Raw genomic sequence first — 26,072 nt, 5'->3', positions numbered from 1 at the left:
TAGCAAGTTCTAAAACCATATGTATTTGTTGATACAAGTTGCATTCTTTTACAGCTACGTGTGCTGGTAGTAAATCTGATTGGATTCTTCTGGTCAATATACTTGGCCAATAAGAGGGCAAAACAAACAGCCATGGACCGAGCGCGCAAGGAATAAGAGTTAGTCAAGTGACGATGGTTTATAAATAATATTATTTTTTATACACTTTTGTAAATGCAACGCATAAGATATGACATTTAATATATTGATCATGTCGCACCAAATATAGAGCGCTATTATTCCGTCTGCGACTTTATGAAAACTTAGAATAAGCTGTTATAGCTCACTAATGGCAATTATATTTTGCTCAATTATATTCCTTATATGTACATGAATATGATCCGTGTACTTATCGTTAGTATCGGACTGAGTGTAAAATGTTTCAGGGCACAAGCTAATTTCGAAATGAGAAATGACAATATTAATTGTTAAACCTATTTAAAGTGTTGGCCAAATTATAGGTATAAATAAAAAACAAAGCAATATTAAATCGGAGAAGGCGGAGAAATGAATTTCTTACCTTTACCATTATTGTCATTTTCTGCAAAGAACAATCCTGGTTGGTATTCCAACAGAGAATCCACAGCTAGAAGATCTTTCTTGTACCAATTAAGTTCCAGGGAATCCTGCAATGGCAACTAAACAATCAATAGCAGCTTGTTGACAGCAATTTATTTTTTTATCAAATAATAATGGCTTAGGGTTTCTTTTTCTTTTTTTTGAGCTAAAAGTTTTTTTGCTCAAGTATCGATTTTCTGAAGCCTCTTTTCATTAATTGGATCTTCCAGAATTCCAGAAATATCTCGAGAACATCGTAGGATCAACGGCTGGAAATATAAAACATGATTTAACGATTAGCAGGTTGTAATGAAGGGTAAAATTTGAAAGCATTTTGATTTAATCACACACAACAATACAGAGTATATTACAGATATAATCATCAGATATTTGCTTTAACGATTGTAACATTCTGAATTAGTAACTATTTTGTTTGTGAAGGGTTCAAAATCGGTAGCAATTTTCAAGTCTCATATTATTATTCTGTTTTGAGAACAGAGGATTGCAAAAATGTTACAGTATAAAAATGTAATACTGTAAAGCATTTTTTTCTAAACCATTTCTTTTTCTCAATTTAATCGGGAATTGGTCTTCGTAAGAATTCAACAATTAAAAAGAAATGAAATATTGAAATTTCGAAGCTACTCGAGCAGCCTGTGGAGGTATCGCTACCGTTTCTATTTGACTAGGCTAAATAGGATGAAGCTGTAGAATCCAAGTTTTTTCTAAAATTTCTCTACGATGCCTGAATCGACTCGCCATTTTATTTCACTTAAAATTAGATACTAGGTACGCGAAATTACTATTCATTCATTTATTTAAAATTTTTCGTTACTCATGTCATACTCAAATACACAATCACGAAGGCTTTTGGAAGAAAGAATTCTAAATTAGGTCGATATTTGCTCTGAATTATTTTTTTTTTCAAAATTAATTGCAATATTTACATTTTGAATTACAAAATTTGTTTGACAACTCTTTGAAAACATTTTGAAAAAACAAAAATTAAGTTCTCGTGAAAACTTCTTCGTAAATATATTGAATTTTTTTGAAAATTATCAGTTGATTTGTACGTCACCTATTTACGAATTGTTAATAAGGTATGTAGACTTCAACAGAGTTAATGGTTTCTTGAAAAGATAAATAATTATACCCACGATTGCTTAGTTTATTTTTTTGTTCAATGACCTAATTCAACAAGTTTTTTAGAGCAGTGAATTTGCTCAAATTTAATATTGGCGACATTTACATTTCTCTTGAAACGTTTTGAAAGCGATAACGAGCAATACCTACTCGCATTTTCAAGTTATTCGTTGCTGTAAGACGCACATATACGAATGATCAAAAATCCATCACAACAGACACTTCGTAATGATGTTCAAATATGAACATGCTTCCACCAAGTATAATGGAAGTAATATATTAAAAATACATTTCATGAATATTTGAAATAGGACTGGCACATTATTTTCTTCCTACGCACTATGCGAAGATTTGCTACCGCGGGTCACCAGTATTTCAGTGCAGGGTATTGACATCCGGCATAGAAGTATCGGGGTCCATTAGTGCAATAACAACTAAATATACGGTTGATTTCATTAATGCTAAATTAATTATTGGATTTCAATATAACCGTCAATAATGCACACTTTGCGCATAATATTAGAACCGATGGTACAACTGATGTGTTTTACGAGGGGGGGGATAAAAGTCGCACAACAATACCACGCGAGAAACTGAACCTCGGACATATCGAAAGGTCATTTGGCGAGGGCTGAAAAAACACTGTACTTCCCTATTTTTATTTTTTTCATAATGTTACGACAAGGCCTCGGCGTACGATCAACATTGTACTCGTAAAATAAAATCTTTTGTGGGGTAAAAATATCATTCGAACGAATTCTATTATTTCAGTGCTTCATTGTTAGTGCAATATTAATATTCTTTTATGACTTTGTTGTTAGAATAACTGTTATATTTACTAGTATATATTTAAAATTAACTTCAGTACCTTTTTCAGTTGAACCATATATCTTTTGAACCGATGCCTGGTTTCTCATCCGGTACCTCAGTAATAATACAAATGTATTACACGTCTTAGACCAATGAGTATTATAGAACGAATCAACATTGAACATTTCATCTTATAACGTGTGTGGGCGTATCATATTTTTTTTCACTAAATAACGCACTCAAACACACGGGGCTGTTCATCTCAAATCTTTCAGAGTCGATTATTTCAATTGTTTTTTTTTTTTAATATCTTGATATCATTTTGCTTCCATCATCATACGCTGAAAAGTATTCATGGTACAAGGAGTCGAATGGTAAAAAAAAAAATAAAAAATGTCGAAGAGTTGAACAAAATTTTCGAAAAACAAGATTTTGCGATCGGATTAGAATGAACAGCCCCAAATGTATATTATAATATGTTTACATGTTGGGGTCCATAACTTGCGATAAACAAGTTGGATCGTAATTCAGTGACTAGCTAAATATAATAAATAAATATAATAAATAAATAAATAAATAAATAAATAAATCGATAAATAGGTATTAGAGTATTGTATAAAATACTGAACCAGTAAAAATAAATTATGCTACAATGGTGACCTTTGCTAGGTGTACCAATAATCTATATGTACACAGGACTGGATAGTTAACATTGCACAAAAATATTAAATCACAATAATTTGCGAATATTGGTCAATATAAGATGTGACTAACATATTCTACAAACAGTCATGGAATGTCACAATTTGACTAGCGTCGACATATCAGTTATAACCGATTACTGCATCATGCAGATAAAAACTATTCCAAAAATGTGCATTTAACAAATGCAACGAACGTAAATTTTCACAAAAATTAAACTAGCCCAATGATATCGTCAATACACCTACTAATGTATATCGGATAATAACAACCAACTCAATTCGATTAACTGTTTTTATAACAATTCCATGGTACTAAAATTCTTGACTAATTGCTTGTATTAGATATTCTTTTTCAGTCCTCTTGGTAAAGATTCGTGTAGCGTATGGACTTCTGTATTAAAAAATTTGAGATTCGACTAACGCTCGTGTGAAACTTCGGACCACTCAATTTTATTTATCTCGTAAAAGGAGGCTAGATGGAATTTAAAGAATTCACGAGACTGTGTGGGGTAAATAATATAATAAAGTCTGTGATGTTCAGCGTCAGGACTCGCTCGAGTTGAGATGGATTATCCGATATGCAGTGTAGAGGTGTAAGTAATAATAATAATTTAAAAAATTCACAAAACTACGATAGTAAAATGGACGAAAATTAAATGAAATAAAATAATGACATAGAATCACGTGAGCTTAATGTTGTTCAAACCTCTTACGGATTTGTTATTGCTTAGGTATTCAGACTACTGAAAATAGTAAATACTGTCGCTATATGAATATCACTTAAATTGTATAAAAACATTTATTGAGTATGCTCGCAAGTGTGCTTCATAGAATCCAACTATCGTAATCTAGTAAGTTTTCAAATTTCTAAATACATACTTGAAGTACAAAAGGAGGCTTTAAAAATATGCAATGCTTGATCAAAGATCAAGTAATATCCTTCAGCTTCAATTATCGAAATATTAGTGTATACTATTCGTATTAATCAAGGTACTTTACTATTGTGAATTTCCTCCTTTGGATATATCGGGCGATGGTACTTTGTTAAATATCATCAAATTTTACTCTCGATAAATAATCATTTTTTTATATTAACAAAATAACTTTCCTCAACATTTGTGAGTTTGTATCGAATACAGTTGACTAGAAAGTTGCACATAAAAGTGTAATAACAACGTTGGATGCTCGCAATAAAATGTACTAAGCACTTAACAGTGTAATTTTAAGATATTCCACGTATTATAATGCACCCGTGAGAAGGTAGCCTTTGCTTTGTATAAAAAAAAAAACGAAAAAAGAAGAAAAATGTGCCTCTCGATACACAATTGAAAAAGTCTACTCTGCGCGATTAGTTACAGATTAGGTACACAGGCACATGGCATCGCCTGATAGTACAAGAATCTGGGAAATTATTTATGGTAAAATCATTAAAACAATATATATAATCACATTGTAATCTCTCTGACAACAAATGGTCAACATATCAGAAAGCCCAATTAAATCTTCAAGTAGAAGCATGACCATGTTAAATTTTTGTATACACGTAGGAACATCTGATTTTTCTAGAACCCTTTGAACAAGAGACCAAGGTTTCTTAATGACTGTACGATGGGCTACGAGTGGGTGATCGGCTCGAATGAGGACTTGACCAATTGCTCTGTCTACTGCTTTCGGAACTGCTGGGTGAAGATGGTGGCGATGGTGTTGGTCGATGATAAGGAATTGGTCGTTTTCTAGCACTGTAATGAACGTTATTTTATTGATAGTAGTAGAAACGGCAACGACAAATTTGTAGTTAGTTCGCTGCAACATGACGTGTTTTTTTTATTGACGTTAATTTTTCGTTACAAGCACAGACATGTTATTTCTTTTCATTAAATTTCGAATTTGCCTAATACAAATCGAGTGAAACGATATTAATGCTAACAAATTTGAATTAGTAGTAGTTAATAAACGGAGACATAAACATGTGAGATAATTTTGATTTCAAATATTTGTTAATTCTACATTTTTTCACACGATGGTTCGGTTTAGATCAAGCGGTATTATTCTCATTCTTGGTAAGTTTTCGTGGATAACTGTGCTTTAGGAATCTGTGTCTTTAATGTAAGTGTTAGAACTTAGGAACAGAATTTAAACTTTGGTCAGTAATGGTGAATTGTGCACAAAAATACTTTACTCTTAAAAAAGAAGAGCTTTGATGAGTATTTAGATATGGTTGAAATAACACGAATGTATGTATGTATGAACTACAAATATGTAAGTATTCACTATTACAACTCTCTATTACGTCTTTCTCGTCAATAGTAAACATTTATGAAAACGATAACTATAAGAAAATAAAATAACACATGCAATATGGAGTAGCGTTTTCATGCAACATTGAATAACTCAATACAAAGGTGCAAAATAAAATAAACGGTACTTACCTAGTGTTCAATTTTTCATTCTGATGCAACAGATGACTTGGAAATTACAAAAGGCTCATGAATCACAACACAAAATGAAGAAACGACTAGGGAGGCTTCACAACTAAACGCGTTTTTTTTTTTTTTTTTATTTGCAATTGATTGATGACGATATATATATATACATACACACATGTATATATATATATATGTATATATATATACATATATATATGTGTGTATGTATGATATAAAAGAAAACTCACTACCAGCCATATTAAATTTACAATAAGTTACGTGAAAAATACACACATGCTACAACTAAAATAAGTGTTCCTCATAACTTTAATAAGCATAATTCTTAGGAAAATGAAAGATATGTCCTGTACAAGATTTTTTTTTTTTTTAAACAAATTTGAATCGGTGCTCAGTTGTGCCAGAGCGGTGATTGAGTTGAAAAGATTAACCGTGTAGCGAAATAGATAGTTAAGAATCGCAATAATTACATCGTACATTAAGCTAACACAATAAGGCTTACAGTTACCAGCCGACTCAGTTGTCCTGGTTGTTTGTATTATTTGAACTAGAATGGACTGCGTGTTACAAACTAGGTTTCAAAAAAAAAAAAAAAAAAAAAAGAAACAAAGAAAATTTACTTTTTTTTAATGGTATAAAGAAAAAAAGGAAAAGTAGTGAATTAAGTTATAGTATTTACTTTCTAAATAAATGTAAGAAATTAAAACAATAACTGAAGAGAATCACAACACTATCTTCTATGCTTGTCCCTCGATCTGTTTCTGTTGAATAGAATAAAAAGAAAACATTAGATTCAGATAAAACTGATATCAGGATATTTCGGTATATATTTATCTGATACAGTGACATTCACCGATTTCATCTAACTTTCTTATGAATCATCCGAAAGAAAAAGTTCAGTGGAAAAATTCGCAACTGTCGTATTACTTGTAATCAGTAACAATGAGAAAACTATTAGATAACGTTTAGACTATTGAGATGTCATTTTTATTTATTTATATAAGTATTATAAGTATATAACCTGGTTTCTAAGTAAAAAATATTAGCAATCTATTTGTAGGGAATGCAACACCATTATTTAAATTTGATAACCGATTTTTCAGCAGGGAACGTCAACGGTTAAAAATTCATGTGTGCCGTCAGAAATTCTGAGAGTGAAAAAGCATAGAAAGAATATTCTTTATTTGCACACAGCCAAATTGGACGTACAAGAAAACGAAAAATTTAATCAGTACATTCAAATAGATTTAAAAACGTCGGATTAAACGAGAGAAATTGACTAATTAGTGCCAGGCCTGATTGAACAAAAAAAATGTATTGCATATCAAATACTGTACGCAGTAAATACAGCAAGACCCCATTGGTCAAATAATTGTACCGATTATTGTTACGAATCTGACAATATGGTTTTAATTTTTGCTGCGTTACAGATTAGCAAAGCAGTTGAAGTAAAGAGACACGTTTATGTATAAGTTTCGTTGGAAATATGTAATTGGATGTTGAAATATTTCACACATGATGTGAAATTCCCTGATCGCTTTGGTTCCTAGACTTTTACGAAGACGCCAGAATGCCGAGTTGTTATTTTCATCGGGCACTGTTATTTTCCGCAAATTTGACGAAAAAAGTTTCTGATATATATATATATATAATGATATATATTTCATAATTTTAAAGTCAGAAATGAAGGGGTAACATGTAAACAACGACGCTTTAAAAATTATTAAATAAATAAATAAAAGTGGACGAATCATTGCTACACAAAATAAAAGTGTAATTACGAATTCTAGCTTGGTGCACTGGATATTTATATGCGAAATTTAACTACAAAATTAATCAGTAACGATGGTTAAATATAGCTTACCTGGTGATTCGACGTCTGTCTAAAAAGCTTGGTGAACCATGACGACGTGGAATTGATGGTGATCGAGATCTACTTGATGTTGAGCTGCTGGAACTCGAGTGCGACGACCGGCTCGAACCGCTGCTCGACGATCGAGAAGAACTAGAGTAGCTTCGTCGACTGTGCCTAGTAGAGCTGTGATAACGATAGGAATTTATTGCTAGGTAACATGGGATATGTACGTTTTGTATTATTCATCGACCTAAGTTGACTGAAAAGTGTGTGAGTTCTTGAAATTTACATATTGACAACCAATTATTCAATTCGATTGGTGTTTGTTTTACTCAAAAGTATATAGATCAAGATTCATTAAAATATATTCATTTTTTTTTCTTTAACTAGAATCAATTAACAGGAGGCATCGTTATTGACAATAACAGCAACCATTCGATTTCTCTTGGTGACACGTTTTGCGATGCCTACAATATTTCAAAAACAACTTGATCGATTTACTTAAAATTTTGAGAGAGTATTTTTGGATAGTTTATCCTCTTAGCACCAATCTGCTCTGATATTGATAGATTTTACTTTAAGCAAAGCATACCTATTTGAAGAGCGTGAGCTGCTGCGACTGTGACTTCTTTTTGCCTTGTTTCTAGACTCTCTAGAAACAGATCGTGAACGACTCAGGGATTTTTTTGACAAAGAGCGGCTTCTCGATTTTTTCGACAGAGACCTGCTCCTGCTTTTAGACTTCTGCAGATGTGGTGAAACAGATTTCTTTGACCTCTGTGGCGATCTGGAGACCGACCGCTTTGCCCTGGATGACGATCTCAATCTGAAATTGTTTGTTATTATTATTTGAAACACGAACCTGTTTTTAGTGAGCTATTTTTAGATTTTAATCATCTCGATTAATTTTTTGTGTATTAGTAGCTTTGGAAGTATTTACTTGTCGGTATGTAGTTAAATTGTTTACGGGAACGACGAAGGGCTTTTTCACCACTTCAAAAGTATTGAAGTAAAGAATTAATCGTGCATGAAGTATATTCGTTTGAACTTGGCATTTTCTTTCAGGTAAATTTGATTTAGTATGAAAAACATGACTACGTTTTGTCTAAAACTTGAAATATCTTAAATAAAAAATCATGATGCTGTCCTCACAAACAGATAAATAAAGAAACTATTCGTTCAGAATCAAACCATATTAAATATTTCGGGTATGCGACACGATCCTACTCATCAAACTGTAAAACCCATAAAAGTCCTACGATTTATAGTTGAATCAAGATTTAAAAAATAGAACACAGTACTAAATATGCCACCAATTTGAATATGATAATCGGTGGAACAGTAAGATTACCTTCAACATCTCATGCATGAGAAATGAAATTTATAAACTTAGAATCCATTACATGCTATTGCGGGTAATTAATAACGCAGTAATGTTTTAGAGCTTCAATAATATCTTACACGGCAGATTGATTGCTGGGCGACCTGGACAGGTCCTTCTCTCTGGATGGTGACCTGGAGTACGATCTTGACCGCGATCTAGAATACGACTTGTTTCTAGGCGAAATTTTTCGCAATCTTATTGGAGACCTCGACGGCGATCGAGAGGTAGACATTTTCGTAGAAACGAAACAAGCCGGCGATCTTGTCGTGGAACGAGATATAGACATATTTTTTGGCGAAACGTCTTTAGATTTGTCTGAAATCCGCGAAGGCGATCTGGATAGAGATTTGCCCTTTGACACTGACTTGGATTGAGGCGGTGATTTCGCGGGTTTTGGCGAAATTCTGTTCGATTGTCTAGGCGAGTTGGATATCGATTTACGCCGCACTCTAACCGGCGATACGGAAGTAGAACTTGACCTGGAACTCCTGTGCTTTGATACCGATCTCGAACGGCTATTCTTGGCAAATTTTTCAACAGATTTAGATCTCGATCTCAATCGAGATCTGGACCTTGATCCAGAACGTGAACGGTTTATCTTCTTGACAGGACTTTTTGATCTCGACTTGACTGCTCTTTGGAGGAAATGTGTCGTCAGTGGAGGCGGAGATTCTGTGGGTGACCTCAATCTTACAGCGGCTTCGGCTCTCGTCAAGGGCAAAGCAGGCGATGGCGATCTACTTGTGGCTGGAGATATTGTATCGGTAGCTTGTACCGGTGAAAAAGATTTAGACCTTTCCTGTAAAGGCCCGATAATTTTATGACCCAATTTTGGCGGTTCCTCCGGTAGCGCGATGTCAAAAACGTTCTCGTCCTTCCTCTCGACTTTTACTTTGATCGGGCTGATTACTTTTCTACCTAAAGATTCTCTGGCTTTGGCAGCCAAGCCTGTTTGCAACTGTTTCAAAGTGTTCAATTCCTTCTGTCTCTCCTCGTCCTCTTGCTTTGGCTCGTCGTCTGCTAGATCTCCTTCGTCTTCGCTCGAAGAGCGTAGACTAACTCTCGGAGTGATGGTTTGAACCTTTCGATTCCGTGAAATCGAGCGTGACTTTTGTTTTTCACTGTCGTTCTTCTTCTGCTCCTTCTTTTTGTCTTCTAAAATATCCTTATAACGTTCGGGGTTCCTACGCACCGGAGAATAACTTAGACTGGATCGACGGGAGCGGCTTCTCGACTTGCTGCGACTCTTGTGATCCTTAGATTTCTCTCTTGTCTCTTTGCCTCGTCGTGGCGACCTTGACCTCCACCGAGATCCTGACCTCCTACGCCTGGGTGGCGACGGTCTTCGCCTGGAACTGTAGCGTTCGTACCTCGATGGACTTCTGCTTCTTGAAATCGAACGTCGTCTTCTGGACCCTGAGAATCGTTGTCTTCTTGGCGAGGGTGACACGTGTCTGTGCCGCGAGTGTCTCCTTGGCGAACGTCGCTCTGTTCTTCCCCTTGACGGCGACCTGTTGCGACGGAAGGGCGAGTTTCTTTGCGCAAACGGTGACTTGTCACGATTTTCTAAACTGACTCTCCTGGCAGGTGATTCTCTGGGCCTCCTAGGTGGAGGTGGAGGGGATTCGTTCCTTGTTCCAGCTCTTCCGATTCTATCTTGCCTCTTCGGTGATTTGTTTCTAGATTCCTTCTGCTTTGGAGAAGTCGAACGGCTCCTGCGCCTGACTCTCTCTTCCGCCTTTTCCTTTTTCAGTTGATTTTGCGCTTCTAACTCTCGCTGTTCTCGCTCTTTTATCCGTTTCTCAAGTTCCTCCAACTCTCTTCTCAAGTATTCTGTTCTTTTGCTAGTACTTTCAGCTTCGTCTACTTTTTGAATTGTTTCCGCCACTTTGTCATGTTTTGAAGATTTTTTTGGTCGCTCTGGAGAGCTGCGAACAATGTAAAAATAATTAATGAACAACATGGCGTGCATTGTAAGAAGTTTACATTATTCTTACAAAAAAGTTATGCAAGATCACTTCGCGAGGCATTATTTTGACGTATAAAAAGTTTTAAACTTTCGTAGAATTATTTGGAAATAGTATTACGTACGACTATTGCTTACCTTTCGGTAGAGCTGTCAGATGACCGATGCTTCTTTTTCGCAGCTAACTTCTTCTTCTAAAAAGAAATAGTTCTCCATTATCAAGAGTCAATTAAGATTAATGGAATGAACACCAATCATGCAGTCATATTTATTCTCCAGTACCGACTATTATTTATTTATTCGAATTGCAACTTAATAATGTTAGATTTCATAATCTGTTTATTGTGATAATATAGTCTGTTTATTCCATGCCGTACGTAAGGAAATTCGTCCACGTCCCATACGTTTGTATATTTTATGTATATTTCTATACATTAAGGATGTTGCCTAGTTAGAAACCGAACGATCTTTCGAATTCGGCGCTCAACAAAACCGTTTCATAAATGGTATTTCGCATTAGAGTACGACAACTAAACATGATGCTCATGTCTGTTAGAATCGGCGAATAAATAGTAAAGAACCTGTACTTTATGCAAAAAATTGGGTTTCAATGCATTTATTTTATCCACATCACTTGCCGCATAATTTGTGGTAATCCTAAATTGAAGACGACGAATGGATCTGTGTCGTGGGTTCGATGTAACATTATTAAAAAAAATTTTTTCTTCCCCTAAAGCGGAAAGAATATAATTCAATTGTTGCGATTACTTTGTTTTTCTAAGACTCCGATATGATTTTTAAATTCAGGTAGAATCATAACATAAAATCGTACATAATCTTAAAAGTAAAACAAAGAAATTGTTTGTGAACAATTGTAAATAAAGAAACGAGAAGGCTATGATTGAGCATCTGCGCGAGCTTAAATCGTTCAAGATCTAGGCAACGCCCTTAATCCTGTTAGAACTATAGGTAAAGAAAAATAAAAATGAAATAGCTACTCAAGTAATTCAATGGTTTCAATTCGCATCTTTCAATTTCCCATTTTTTTTTTCCCTCTTGTTTGGACTATCGATAATTGCAGAATAGAGTCCATAAAAAGGATAAATAATCTGGAGAGAATATTTTGTTTTCTTTTTTCTAACAAGGAATAAACAATGTTTTATGGCAGAAGCTTCGAACTATAGTGTTGGTGCTTGACACAAAACAAGTGAACATACAACAGTCGTAAATTCATACGAATGTAGATTACGAATAATTATTATTACATTGAGTAGCGGCATATCAGGTACTCACTCAGGGAATGCCTCCTGTCAAATGGCGCTGATAATTACAAACAATACTGAGATTTACACTTTGAAATAATGATTTGGTAACTTCAAAATCAAGATTAAACCTTGTTTGTTTTTTGTTTTTTTTTGGCTTCTTTTTTTGCAATAAACAAGTAATGAGTTTCCATGCTAATCAAGAAAGAATGCAAATTTTGATTACTTTAATGTTTACTTGTGTTGACTTATGTTTCGTATAACAGAAAAACACAAACAATATATGTTGCATGCACCCGATTCTCGTGCCAAGGTCAAATTTCTAGTTGGTACTAGTTTTTTTCTCTCGCTCTCTCTCTCTCTCGCTTTCTTTTTTATTTTCTTCTTCTTTTTTTCATATCAAAGTAACTATTCCCTACCTCACGCTTATCTTTCCCATCTGATTTAGACCTCTTCTTCTTTTTCTTCTTCTTCTTTTTAGATTCATTGTCCGAGGAGCTGCAAAACAACGACAATTAAATCTCACTGTTTTCTTCAATATCCTTTTTTTAAATCTGTTTTCCAGTTCAGCATTTTCAAAAGGGCTGATCGTGAGTAATCAACCCTCCACATTCAATGGAGTAAATTCTCCACATGTTCTGAGTGCATGCGAGGAGGCTACCCACGCCTGTCGTCAAAGGTCTCGAATCAGACTACTCTCTGTGTCTAATGAGTCGTCGCTGAGTGTAGAACGAACTTGCACTTCGGACCCTGGTTATAATATTTTAAAACTACTTGACAATTGTCCTTACGTACTAAGACAGAGCGAAAGTTTTATTTGGCTTGTCACGGTCAGTCGTAGATCCATTCGAGTTCTTCCAAATTTATCGGTTCAAACGTATGGATTTAAAATTGTGCAGTTAAAGCGATTTCTCATACATTTATAAAACGTAAAGCTACATCAATGGAAAACTTATCAACATCTGTTTACGGGTTTCTGGGAATATAGTTTTAAATATCAAGACATATATAATTAACGGATGAATGAATTGATTAAGACAGTGAATCGAAAATTGTGTAAATGAGTTATTATAGCAACAATATGTATTTACAAAAAGTTTTTCAATTTAGTTACCTGCTATCATCTGAATCTTCGCTTGAAGAATCGCTGTCCGATGACGAGACTTCTATTTTTTTATGTTTCTTCTCCTTCTTCTTTTTCTTAGCTTTCTCCTTCTTTTTGTTCGCCTTCGGGGACTCGGACCTAGGAGATTCCAAAATTGTTAATCATTTACGAAAGGTGAAATGTTTTATAATTCAAACAAATGATTTGGATGAAGGTATATTTTCTTTTTCGTATAACAAATTTCTTGGAGTGGTCGACTTCCGTCGTTCTTCTTCTCGACAAGTGCATACCTTGTGCTAATATAAAAAAGCTGTATTACATTATATATAACATAGCATGAAAAAAATTTTGTGACGGATGTGATCAAAGTATTCGAATTCGGCCATTGCGATTCTCAAGTTCCACAAATAAATAGCACGTTTAAATCGTTTGTAATTCGTTGCGAAGTAGATGTGGATAATTATGGCTTTTCTTTTCGACGCTACAGTATTAGTTATAATAATATGTTCGCAGTCCAATTAAATGGTACAAGCAAAGAAAAAATGCAATGATCGTTTGAAACATCAGTATACTGCTAATAAGTAACTTGAAAGGATTGGTCAGTAATTTCATCGAGATGTAAAATCGAGAACAAACCATATCTTTCAATCGAATTGATGTAAGAGACATAATGTAATACAGAAAATTTGAGGAGTATTGATATAAATATGGGATTAGCATTACCTTGATAACCATCGATAGGGACGGACTTGTCAGAAAAAAATAGAGAGATGACATTAACAACAAGCTTCATTGGTAGATAACAACATCAACAAACAGATAATAAAAATGCACTCTTTCGCAATAAATATTGCACTGTGATTAAACTATAGAAAGAGTCAAATCTGATCAAAAGTAAATGTCTGCTCGATCTTTGTATTTAATACTTTCATTTATACATATTTGCATCGAGCCAGAAAAAAGAAAGAAAAAAGGAAAAACCTGTTCGTTAAACGAAACAACGACAAGTTTATTATCAAAGAAAAGGATGGAAAAACATTCTGAATGATAAATGATATTGATCATATCGAAATTTCTCAAGAGGACATGAAAAAAGGTTCAATTTTAAATCCCACTTATGTAAAGAGACACATTTTTTGTATTCTGTTTTTTTTTTTTACCTCTAGACTTATTAAAAGTTTGTTACCAAGAGGTGAAAATGTGAAATATAGCAAACATTTACTCTGAAAAATTGAGAAGATACTTGCAGCGCATCATTGAAGAAAATAATGTTACCTTGGGTAATAATGCATAAAACTAATATATATTATATAACACACACACACACACATATATATATATATTTTCTATATATATATATATATATATATCGTATTGTTTCGACGTTATAAGTATGAAATATATTAGACAGTCTGAAAGTCTGAGGGTTTTGGAAATTAGACGCGACGGGCACACTTACCTACTGAGCCTACTAGGTAGGCACTCAGTCCTCCTCAGTTCTGTTTGAAACAGAGAAACGTGTACGGGGCATGAAATAGTAGGCGGTTTATGAGTCAGTATAAAACATCAGATGTGTAGTAAGCGAATGAACGAGTGCGAAAAGTGATAAATGAACATTTCGGGGGAAACAAGGACACTACTGGGGAAGGATGCCAGCCCAGAAGCCTCGACTTGATTAAATTCCTGCTGCTGATGTGAGAAAAATCGTTTAGTTAATTACAAACTTTCGATTAAATATTATTCAACGAATCAGAGATTTGCAATTATATTAGAATACATAAAAACTTTTTGATTGAAATTTAAAAAGTGCAAGTGAATTATACAATCAAAAATTCACAACGATTGAAAAGAAAAACACGGCGTCAAACTTGAATAACGTATAAGTCATTTATAAATTATCGATGCGCAATGTAAGATAGGGAGAGTGAGAGAGAGAGATAGAGAAGCAAAATGTCAGCAGGAATCCTAACAAGTCTAGCCTTCGTCGACTCGTGCACCATTATGATTGAACATACCTGTCCCGTTTGTGCTTTTTTCCCTTCTTCTTCTTGGAGTTACTTCTAGAACGTTTTCTCTTACGTTTCTTTTCGGGCACTGTTGTAGCAGCGATTGGATCGGGGCTCGGTGTTCTTACAAATTCATAGACTTTATTCGCAGCTGCTCTCGCTTCGGCTTCGCGTGCGTGTCTTTCGGGATCCAGGCTGCTTCCCTCTACGAAAAATTCTGAGATACCGAACGCCTCGCGTAATTTTGCATTCTTCTCTTGTTGAGCCTCAGCTATCTGGTGTGTTTCTCGCACGCTGTAAAATAAGTGTAACAACAATTTATCACACAAATGTAATCCAAGTATTTAGTATTTATGTTTTATTTTTACAAAATTTATCGATCGCATCGAGTGGGTTGATTTTGAAGCAAAGACGAGTTAGGTTGTACCGCTTCTCATTGTTTATAATAAATATTGTAACAATTGAAGATACGGCTATGAAAAAAACATATCCATACAAATTAAAAGATTTCTTTGACAATGGAAGTGATTTGTTCATTTTTTTTTTATAAACGGTAAATCGATTCAAAAATTTTAAATAAGTTAGAGGTCACCAAGTGTTGGTGAATGTTTCCTTAACTAAAGAACACAATATTAAGAATTGCGGGTTAGATAAAAAGGGAATGGTTTGAAAATTTTAAATGAATGAAAATCGAATAAATATTGAATAAAATTGAAAAATCGCACAATTTTTCATTGGCAAAATTGGATGTGTGGGAAACGGAGTTTTGTATAATTGAATAAATACACTTCGGTTGAGAAAATAACAGATTTCGATTTAAAAAAAACTTATTGTTACTGACGTTGTAAAAATTGAATAGAAAAGCATGAGTCATTTTTCTACATGCTAAAAATGGTTTTTCTGTTTTTTTTTTTTTTTACAGTCTAGCCTTTACGTTTTAACCATGTTCGAAATTAAATTTAAAGGTAGATCATTTTAGATAGTAGTAATAATATCACTTCCAATAAAAAAAACCCAAATTACGATTGGTTGGTACGGAGTGAAATTTTTCTTTTTGTTTTGATCAAAGTACAATAAATCGAGATAATTTTTTGTTTTCAAACTTCTTTTCCCATAAGCAGCAATTTATCAGTTATTACTTAGAACATGCATAGTAACAATGAAATTCACTGTGTATCAACATTTCAACAATTCGCTCAACTTATAAATTAGTCAAAATTTTTCACATCACTTCCTACAATAATTTCAATTATACCTGGTACATCACTTTTTATACAAATTTATTGCATCCAGCCTTACAAATTAACATTAAATGATTCGTAAATTTTCAAATAAATAGGACGAGTCTGGAACAAAAAAAATTTTCCTCCAAATACTAAATAATAAAAAGATGAGGAGCGTTGCAAAATGAACACATACCGTTTTGGCAATTTAACAGTCATCATAAAGTTTTGTCAATACAAATCGACATCACCGATCGCAGAATTTCCCTACAAGATTTTTAGTAGACAAATAATGAAACGAAAAAACGAAAAAAGAAATCGACAAAAAAAAAAAAAAATTATAAATATTACGCGACGATAATTGTATATCTGTACACGATGCAATTATAGCTGTTTATACATAATTTCTTTCAACTCTTGGATGTTAGAAAATTAAGAATAGAGTTCGATAAGAGTAGCTAACGGAGTGACATAATACTGGAGCTGCTGTCGAGCGAACGAAGCGAGCCACCCCCTGATATTCGAAAAGTAGAAGAGGGGAGGATGGATGGAGGATGGAGGATGGATGGATGGATGGATGGATAGAAGGATGGAGGGAGATACGGTGGTGAGCGGTGAGCGGGACGGAGAGAAATCACCCTCACACATCTAACTGCACGACTTTTCCCCAGATCAATACATGCCAGCTGTCCCCTTTGCACTTAATTATTACCGGTATGATTATTAATCCCGCGTGCACCTTTGCACGCATGGTATGGAGGTTGCACTTTGTTTGCCACGTTTAGAAAACTCCGTGAAAATGAGGTTATTCGTTGGAACAAAATGATAAGGCTGAAGTTAGATCATATTGAAGTTATTTAGTAACTTTGTCTTAACGATTCATGACGAGGTGAAACCGTTATTTCGCGATTTTCGAATTGTCTGAAATTTAGTAAACCGTAATAAGACAAAACACACTCGTATTTCCAAATCTTAGTTGTTTAAAAATCATAGTAAAGTTAGGAAAATAGTGATTATTCCTCCAATGTTTCCTTACGACAACATTACTAACTTCAACCTCGTGAAGTTAGATCATATCGAAGTTAGGAACGTTGTAAGGAAACATTGGAGGAATAATCAATATTTTCTTAACATTACTATGATTTTTAAGGAACTAAGATTTCGAAATATGAGTGTTATTTGTTTTATTACGGTTTAGTTACGATAACGTTACTAGTTTCAATTTCGTGAAGTTAGATCATATTAAAGTTAGTAACATTATCGTAACGATTCATGATTAAGAAAAACCGTTATTTCACGATTTTGGAATTGTCTGAAATTCAGTAAACCGTGATAAAAAAAAACGCACTCGTATTTCGAAATCTTGTTTCCTTGAACATCACTGTAAAGTTACGAAAATAGTGATTTTTCCCGCAATGTTTCGTTACGATAACGTAACCAATTTCAATCTCGGTGAAGTTCTTCATATGAGAAGAAAGATTATACACTTTTGGACAATGAAATAAAATATTCAACCAAGTTAAGTTTTGTATGTTAAATAAAAAAGGGGTAAACGAGATATTTTACATAAAATCAGAATTTTTACCAACATAAGACAGTGAAAAAAATTGCCGGATTTGCAGAAATCTTATAAAACTTAAATAAACTTTTCTCTGACTGATTTGAAAACAAAAGGTTTAGATGGAGCTGCACCGATTAATTGCTTTTTCATTGCTTGATTATAAGAACGATATTTTTATTTACCAAATAACGATACTTTCCCGATTGACGAAAAAATAGACGCTGAATAAATAAATTGGGCCGATTTTCCTGATTCCCCAGTTACAAGATGGACACTCTGAAGTTGCATAGCGCATAAAGAAATATCTATTGTAAAATAGTCATGTCAAAACAAACGTAAACTTTGCAAATAAAACAATATTTCCAATCTCATAAGAATTTTGAAAAGGAATAATTTGAAACAAAAGATATCACAGTTTAGAATGCAGTATCTGAAACGACTGAGAATGGTTATGAGATTTCAATCGTTTAATATGTGTTTTTTATGTCGGAAACGCGTAATTCAAGAACATGATACGTGAAATTCGTAGATAGGCTTCCAACCACAATTAAAAGAATAAGTATTCATTGCTGGAAATAAACTGAGCCATCAATATCAAATTATAATAATATAGTAATATTATTGAAACCGTGAATTTCGACAAAATAAACTTGGTCATAAACAACGTTAAAAAGATCACATTATTCTATAATTTTTTTTTACTACAAAATGTGTTTCGATAAGCCTATGAGGACATGAGTAAGATCACTCGATCCTTTCGTTCGTAAATAAAATCTGTACAAAAGAGATTAATTTTTTATGATCGCTTAATTGGATGAAAGACAAGTGCAGTTATTATACGATTGTTATAAGTTACCAATGATATGTAAGAAAAAATACATTATAACTAGCCGAAGTAGATTTCTGACAATTTACAGGGTAGGTATTCATTTAGATACAAACAAAACGAGCACATCATTCGTCAAACTCGGATTAATAATTCGAAATTGACGATGAAATAGCATATTATGTTACTAGTGCGCAAAGTGGGTGATTTCCGATGAGTGTGAAGTTTGCAGCGTGAGCCGTAAAAGCGAGGGCTCACGCGCGTCAGATTTGACCGATCCACACGTGTGTCACAAGGTATTTTTTCCAACACCTGTGAAGTGAAGTTTAATTTAAACAGCAAACGAAAAGTAAGCTGATCATTTTTTTTAAATGGATCATGAACGATTGAGATGGCCACAGACATGGCCTCCGCTTCATGAAACCTAACCTAAACGCGCAACTTCATATATTAAACTCGGGCCAATGACGTCACTGGCGGTGCGTAAGATTAAATTATCGGAAAGTGTGCATGCGCCAAGAAAGCTCTAGCGTGTAAAACCGAACGTTTTAGATGTGAGCATGCTCCAACATCGTTTTACCTCATTGTTCGAAAATCAGACTTTCCAATCTAATGTGGGAAAAAATATTTCATACTCAGAACGGTAAAAGTGGTTGAACTCGGGTGTTTTCAATCGGATTTCAAGGTTTTTTGGCTCGTTTTCTTCGCTGAACACATCCCGACAATGTTTTATATCGCATAAGTGATACGGCTAACAATTTGCAGGAATAATCACCTCACAACTGACCGCACGCTGCTGCGGCGCTCGGCCAACAGATGAAGTTGAATATCGCGCAGCGTACGCTGACAACAACAGCAGTGCTGTTTTGTCCGCTGCTGAGCTGCTTTTCTGTTAGCTGCCGCTGTGATTTGCTTGGCGGCTTGCAATTTCCTGCGCCTCGATCGTTTCAGCGGTTTCTGTCGATCGAGGAAGAAGTTTCCCTTCCACAATCGCTCAAAGAAAGCTCTACCGTCGGCCGGACCGCGGCCTCTGGCCGTTTTCACACGAAATGGCGAAGACATCGTCATCGAGGAAACAGTTTTAACTACAAACTTTACACGTCACACAATCCAAAAACCCCCCAATCACTTTTCATTAATATTAATCGCGTATAGTGTGAAAAAATAATTTGATAATTATAGCAAATCAGATATATAGTGGTCCTTGTCATACTTGTATTTCTTGTAATCTAGCCTTGGAAGGTAGGAATTATTACTTTGTGGCCCAAAAATCCGTTGGAAATGATATGTGCAGCACTGATCCAATGTTTGTTTATTTTTTGTTAATTAATAAATGCGCAATTAACGATTATCAATTTTCCTTGTACCGAAGGTACGATTTTTCCTCTGTCTTGCGCTAAATCGATCGCTAATTAGGATTGCGGAGGCAACGTTTTCCGTATGCTAATCCTGAGGGGGGGGGGGGGGGGGGGGGGGGGGGCAATCAAGATTCCTCCTGGAGTGTTTTAATCCCCAACCAACGAGAACACTTGCAGGGAATGGTAGGCATTATAGAAAGAGAGGCGCGGTGAATTCTGAGAGGGAAATGTAATAGCTTCCTCCCAACTTCCTCCATGCCACTTCATCTTTTGTTACCTCGAGCTTCTGCTTTTTTTAACTACAAACACCAATCTCTTCTACAACATCAAAGAGGAGGCAGAATATCTTTTCATCGCGAAGGGTAAATTTTTACGATCAATCGTATATCTTTCTGAATTTTAACTCCGATTCTGTATCAATTTTTATTTCGTAATTCTTTATTCACTTCCATCTGCGGTTTTGGCTTTTGTCCAAATTATTCCTATTGTTACACGTCTACTTATTGTTATTCACTGTTATTGTTACTGCTACTAATGTTACTATTATCATTATTATATTAATAAACTTGGAATATCAAATCTTATTTTAAAGATTTAAGGAAGACTTTAGATTCAGGCACACTATTATAAATTTTAAATAATCTTTCTTTTAAATTAGCATAGACATTTTATGACGGTTATTAATTTCACGCAAGGAAAAAATTATAAACAATCATTTTTTTCTCTGTTGACTAACGATCGGTAACATTTTTGTATTTCGATTACCGTAGATTGTTATTATAATATACACACCCATCACTTCAAGTTACAATTAATATAGACGATGTTAAAAAAATATTATTCATATTCTTTTTATTAAGTTTATAATTTTTACTGGAGACACATGGATTTTATTTATTAACACGAGATTTTAATCTGCAGAATGAATGGAAGAACCGCCCTAACAATATCTCACAACGACTCGCGGGATAATATTCGGACAAAAAGTACAGTTTACTTACAGTTCATCGTCAATATCCAACACAAATCATCGTCTATTATATGATTTGTCCAATTTTGTCGCGTTATATTTTTTCCTCAGTCTGCTTTTCTTGTGCAGAAACCGTTCTCGATTTGTCTGATTAAAAAATATTTTGCTGTAATTTATATAAATTACATACAAAGGTGAACTCGATTTTTGTTTGTTTCAAAAATCTGATAAATTTACTGACTTTCTTATCGTTGTTACACGAGTATTGTTGTTGTTTTTATGATTACTGTTACTATTATTATTGTTATTTTACTTCAAGAGGTCGTTACACTTGTGTTTAAATTAAACCTAATATATTATATTAGATTATATATATATGTGTGTGTGTGTGTATATAGAAATTACGAACTAGTGGAAGACTTTTGTGATTTTATAAATAAATTTTAATTAATATCTACACCGTAAGCTACATATTTTATTTATTTATTTCCGAATACTCTGCGCTGCAGATTCGCAGCCCGGCTACGCGAAGCCTGACGATACGTCGGTTCATTTCCAAACTGATATCTGCACCGGGATGCTGACAGAGAATCTCTCTCTCTCCTCTCTCTCTGTCTCTCTCGCTTCCCTATTGCTGGCGAAAAGGGCGCCGGCGCCATAGCAAGTCGATATTACGGGGAGGCGATTCGGGGGTGAGATTTATACCTTTTACGCTCTCGGATGTATGGTTTGCGTTATAACGCACCGTGAAACTAACCCTAAGCCTATGGGTAGATATTACATTACACCGCCCGTTACCGCGGATTGATATCCCAAATTTTGTATTTTCAGCTACACCATTTCGATAATTTTCCTACAATGGAATTTATTTATTGGAGCGAAAAATATCCACAGAGTCTGTACTTTACGATCGGTGGATAAGTAGTTTATTTCGCTTAAAATCGACAGGCTACAAGTGACTGTACTAATCGGTTTGTGGACTGTAATACAAATTTCAACATCGCGCGGTTTTCACGAGATTTTAGAGAATCCAAATGATTTCTATAAATTTCATAGTATTTCAGGGAATTCGTGTGATTTCAGAGATTACCGGAATTTCAATGATTTCAAGCGATTTCGGGGATTTCACGCGATTCCAGAGACTTCTGTATTTTCAGCGATTTCAAGGTTTTCACGAAATTCCAGAGAGTTCCAAAATTTCAGCGATTTCAGGGATTTCACGTGATTCCAGTCTTCCAAAATTTCAGCGATTTCAAGGTTTTCACGAGATTCCAGAGAGTTCCAAAATTTCAGCGATTTCAGGGATTTCACGTGATTCCAGAAACTTCCGAAATTTCAATGAATACAAACAATTTCGAAAGATTTCAGGTATTTTATGTAGTTTGAAAAACTTCAGATATATCGGAGATTGCAAATGATTTCAGATTGAAAGGATTTAAAAAACTGTCTTAATACTTCAGGGATGTCAAGCGATTCCGAAGATTTCAGATGAATTTACAAGATTTAATACAGGATTTCGAATGATTTCTTAATATTTCATAAGTTACCGGGATTTCGCATGTTTTCAAAGATATTAAGAGTTTTCGAATGATTTCACCAAGTTTCATAAAATATCACCAATTAAAAAAAAAAATTCACAGATCTTCAGGGATTTCACATGATTTCAAGGATTTTGGATAATGTCAAAAGGTTCTATAGAGATTTTATCGGATTTCATATCGCTTCACGAAATTTCAGGGAGCATATTAGAGATTTCAAATGATTTCGTACTATTTGTACACTGTATTGATGATTCTTATAGTTCAGACATGAGTGTCAATCGTCCAATCGTTCGAAATTCAAAAAGATCGGTTAGGGAGTTAACCTTTTAAAAAGCGGGAATTTTAAAGCGGTTTTCCGCTGCATTTATAACTGGTGTTCCAATAATTCTTGCGCAAATGTGTCTTCGTGCAGGAAGAGCTTAAACATTATTCGCAAGGTTCAAGTTCTAAAACGAACTGCACCAGAGCTTGTATAAAACAATTTTGATCGGCAAGTGTTAATAATTTTACGATTTTACAAATCAATATTGACTTCAAAATGAAAAAACTTCCTAAGTCTAAGATTCGTTTTTACAATTTTTTTACTCTTCGGGTAGATGATCTGGGATCAGACCAGACCGTTAAAAAGGAGGGACCGATGTCTTTTCAATACCAGCTCGTTGATATCACGCAGTAACCTGAACGCTGCGTTATGTAGAAAATCCTGGAATATTGCTTCCCCCCCTCCCAAAAATAGGTTTCCCCAATGTGATTCGACGCTTTGTGGAAATCCGATCGATATGTAAGGCTTATGTAGTCAACATTGGAAGAATATGGTTTATGTTGAAAACTTTTTTTCTTTACAGTCTTTAAATGTTGTGTAAAAAATATGAGTATTTCGGTATTTCGATTTAAACTCAATATTTTGAGTGCCAAGTGATACAGAATTTGTGAAAAACAAACGAATATGATCAACTAAAATTTCAAGTCTCTAATTGTAATTCAATTTTACTTGTATCTAGTGTAAATTGACACTTATATCACGGTAAAAAATCTTTATCCTTAATCATATATCTCAAAAATTTTATTTTTGTCATTCTATTGAGTATTCAGTTTATAAAATTTGTTCCGAAAAAAGTAACCGTCAGTTTGTTGACGGTACAATAGTAATCAAATGCTAAAATAGTACGAAATAGTTTTGTTTTTCAATTTGCGTTAAAACCTATAGACGTGTTAAGTATGTGGAAAATATCGGGATGATGAAATTTTCATCACGCTTCAAGCAACGATTCAAGAATGATTCATACAGTGATAGATAAAGTTACAACGCATATATAGATCATACTCACTTAATGCGGCCGAATTCGTCACGAGGAACGCTGGGCTGGACATCGCTGCCCATTAACATAGAGCGATATGATTCGATCTTCTCGCCGACCTCCTCGCTAGTAAACCTGTAATAGAAATAGTTTTCTAAATTCTGGATTGACTCGAAAGTCACAGTCTCAGTTGTGCTCCAAATACAAAAAAATGTCGGGTTTCGAGTAAAATGTTTGAAATTGTTTACAAGTATTGATATGACATAAAGGCGGTCTTAAAATTATAACTTGTTTTTCATCCATTCTTCAGGCATTCCATGACAATGAGTCAATTTTTATCGTAAACATTTTATGACAAGAATAGAGTATGAATCCAGAAATGAACTCATGATTTCATCAATGACAATCTCAGTTAATTAAAAATTACAAATACATGAAATTATATTAGTTCCGAGCTAGCTAAATTAAAACTCACCCTTGATCCTCGAGAATGTCGGCAAATTCTGCGCACTTGACTTCGATCTTGCGCTTCCGTTCATGATCCAAGATTTCTTTGTTAGGTTGTTTGTTGAGTTGATCCAACTTCTGGAGTTCCTCTTCAGTTTTATACGAAACCTTGTCTTTAGTCTTACGGACTATTGCCCAATTTCGTTGCACGTGCCCGTTGGTTCCTGAACCTCGGGGCGTTTGCAATCCGATACCGTTATACATGTTGCTCTATGCCTGGAAAAATTGAAATCACTGATAAATCAAATTACCAATATTTGTGTTTGTTTAGTATCAGCTTAGTTGAGGTCAAGTTTAAACACCATTACTCGAGAATGTGTATCAAAACAAAATAACCAACACGTTGATAAAGATTAGCCGAATTTGATGAATGAGTAAACATTGAATTGAATGAAAAGGAATCGAATATTTTATCGGCATTGCCGAGGCACAGTTCCATATTCTAGTCGATAATCCCTCTTAAAATTTATTTATACTTAATGGCCCTGCATTGACTCATATCCAAACATATAATCAATGTTGGTAAACATTCTATGTATTCTTACAGGTTTGCACGTAATTTTAATTCATTTCGATATGTAATTTCAAATGAGGATGACTTGGAAAATGCTATGAAATAATATGCAGATCCAATACAACTGGAACTTGTTCATACGGATATTAGTGTATTTTTTATTCTTGCAGGAAAACAATCCATCAACAGTACAGTCCCTGAGAAATAACTTTAGCAGAATGAATTTATTGTTGTGATTCATGTATGTAAATAAAAAGTACATAGCGACGGGTGGGTGGCTGGAACGAGTACTTTGCCACAGAAAACTGCTAGCTCAAGCCAGTATGTACATAATATACTTCGTGTGCACAAGTAATTTAATAGTGTATGAGGATTAATGGTACTGTAAGTTACTGGATTTTGTTCTTAAAATTGGGTATCATGAATCAAACATCACTCGAGTGGTTAGTTGTACAGGGTGTGCAATATGTGTAGAAACTAAATAATACACGGGATGAAAGTAATTTCAATGAATTGAAGATGTACAAGGGTGTATGTAAAACAGGCGGCAAAAGTGGGCGCTACAGTTAGCCAAGTTAAGGTTAGAATTAGCCAAGTAGCGCATCGATTTATCGATCCGGCAAATATACTGGGCCAAATATGTGAAATGGTGATAAAATTACACTACGAGATTACTTACGTCGGCTGTGTCACTGCTTCATTGTTATTGTTATGTTATAACAACACTGGACGACGAACTGAATATCGTTTCAATTGATGAAATTTAATTACGGAAAACACAAGTACGACCTGCAATCGTTGCCATTTTGTAATACAACTTTCTGATTTCACCGCGACGTGGAGCTACGATCGTAAAATCGTTCAGAAACTATATCACGTGACTTGAGGTCTAGTTCACAAGCATCTGTTTTTTACGAGTTTAAAAGTTTTTAGGGTTAGCTAGGTTAGATTTGGCGAAATGGGTCTTCACGCCAATCAAATTTAAATAGAAAGAATAA

At 34.4% G+C, this 26,072-nt stretch overlaps 2 protein-coding genes across 5 annotated transcripts in view; one reads left to right on the top strand and one right to left on the bottom strand.

Annotated features, from left to right (window-relative positions):
• Nucleotides 1-2,924, top strand: part of LOC107220373 (peroxisomal membrane protein 2) — a 6,530-nt gene extending 3,606 nt beyond the window's left edge. The window contains exon 5 of the mRNA XM_015658945.2: nt 55-2,924. Coding sequence (XP_015514431.1) covers nt 55-156 — 102 coding nt within the window. The 3' untranslated portion in view covers nt 157-2,924. The remainder of the gene's footprint in view (nt 1-54) is intronic.
• On the bottom strand, nt 920-26,072 carry LOC107220367 (serine/arginine repetitive matrix protein 2). 4 transcript variants are annotated; one of them, XM_015658935.2, is made up of 11 exons: nt 25,754-26,072; nt 24,529-24,776; nt 24,084-24,188; nt 15,286-15,570; nt 13,280-13,408; nt 12,585-12,663; nt 11,042-11,097; nt 9,015-10,865; nt 8,146-8,379; nt 7,563-7,736; nt 920-4,993 (listed from the first exon to the last, which is right to left on the bottom strand). In XM_015658935.2, exons 2-11 carry the CDS (start codon nt 24,762-24,764, stop codon nt 4,849-4,851), a joined length of 3,294 nt encoding a protein of 1,097 aa, XP_015514421.1. In that variant the 5' UTR covers nt 24,765-24,776; nt 25,754-26,072; the 3' UTR covers nt 920-4,848. The 4 variants fall into 4 exon arrangements, with proteins under 4 accessions (XP_015514421.1, XP_046601677.1, XP_046601678.1 ...); XM_015658936.2 differs by lacking the exon at nt 920-4,993 and adding an exon at nt 5,982-6,459 and having other exon boundaries at nt 25,754-26,064; XM_046745721.1 differs by lacking the exons at nt 24,084-24,188; nt 24,529-24,776; nt 25,754-26,072 and adding an exon at nt 19,662-19,980.

This window comes from Neodiprion lecontei, chromosome 7 (genome assembly GCF_021901455.1).
Source record: "Neodiprion lecontei isolate iyNeoLeco1 chromosome 7, iyNeoLeco1.1, whole genome shotgun sequence".
In the NCBI taxonomy this organism is placed as follows: Eukaryota; Metazoa; Arthropoda; class Insecta; order Hymenoptera; family Diprionidae; genus Neodiprion; species Neodiprion lecontei.
Note: the sequence above shows the minus strand (reverse complement) of the source record. Positions and strands in the feature narration are given on the sequence as shown.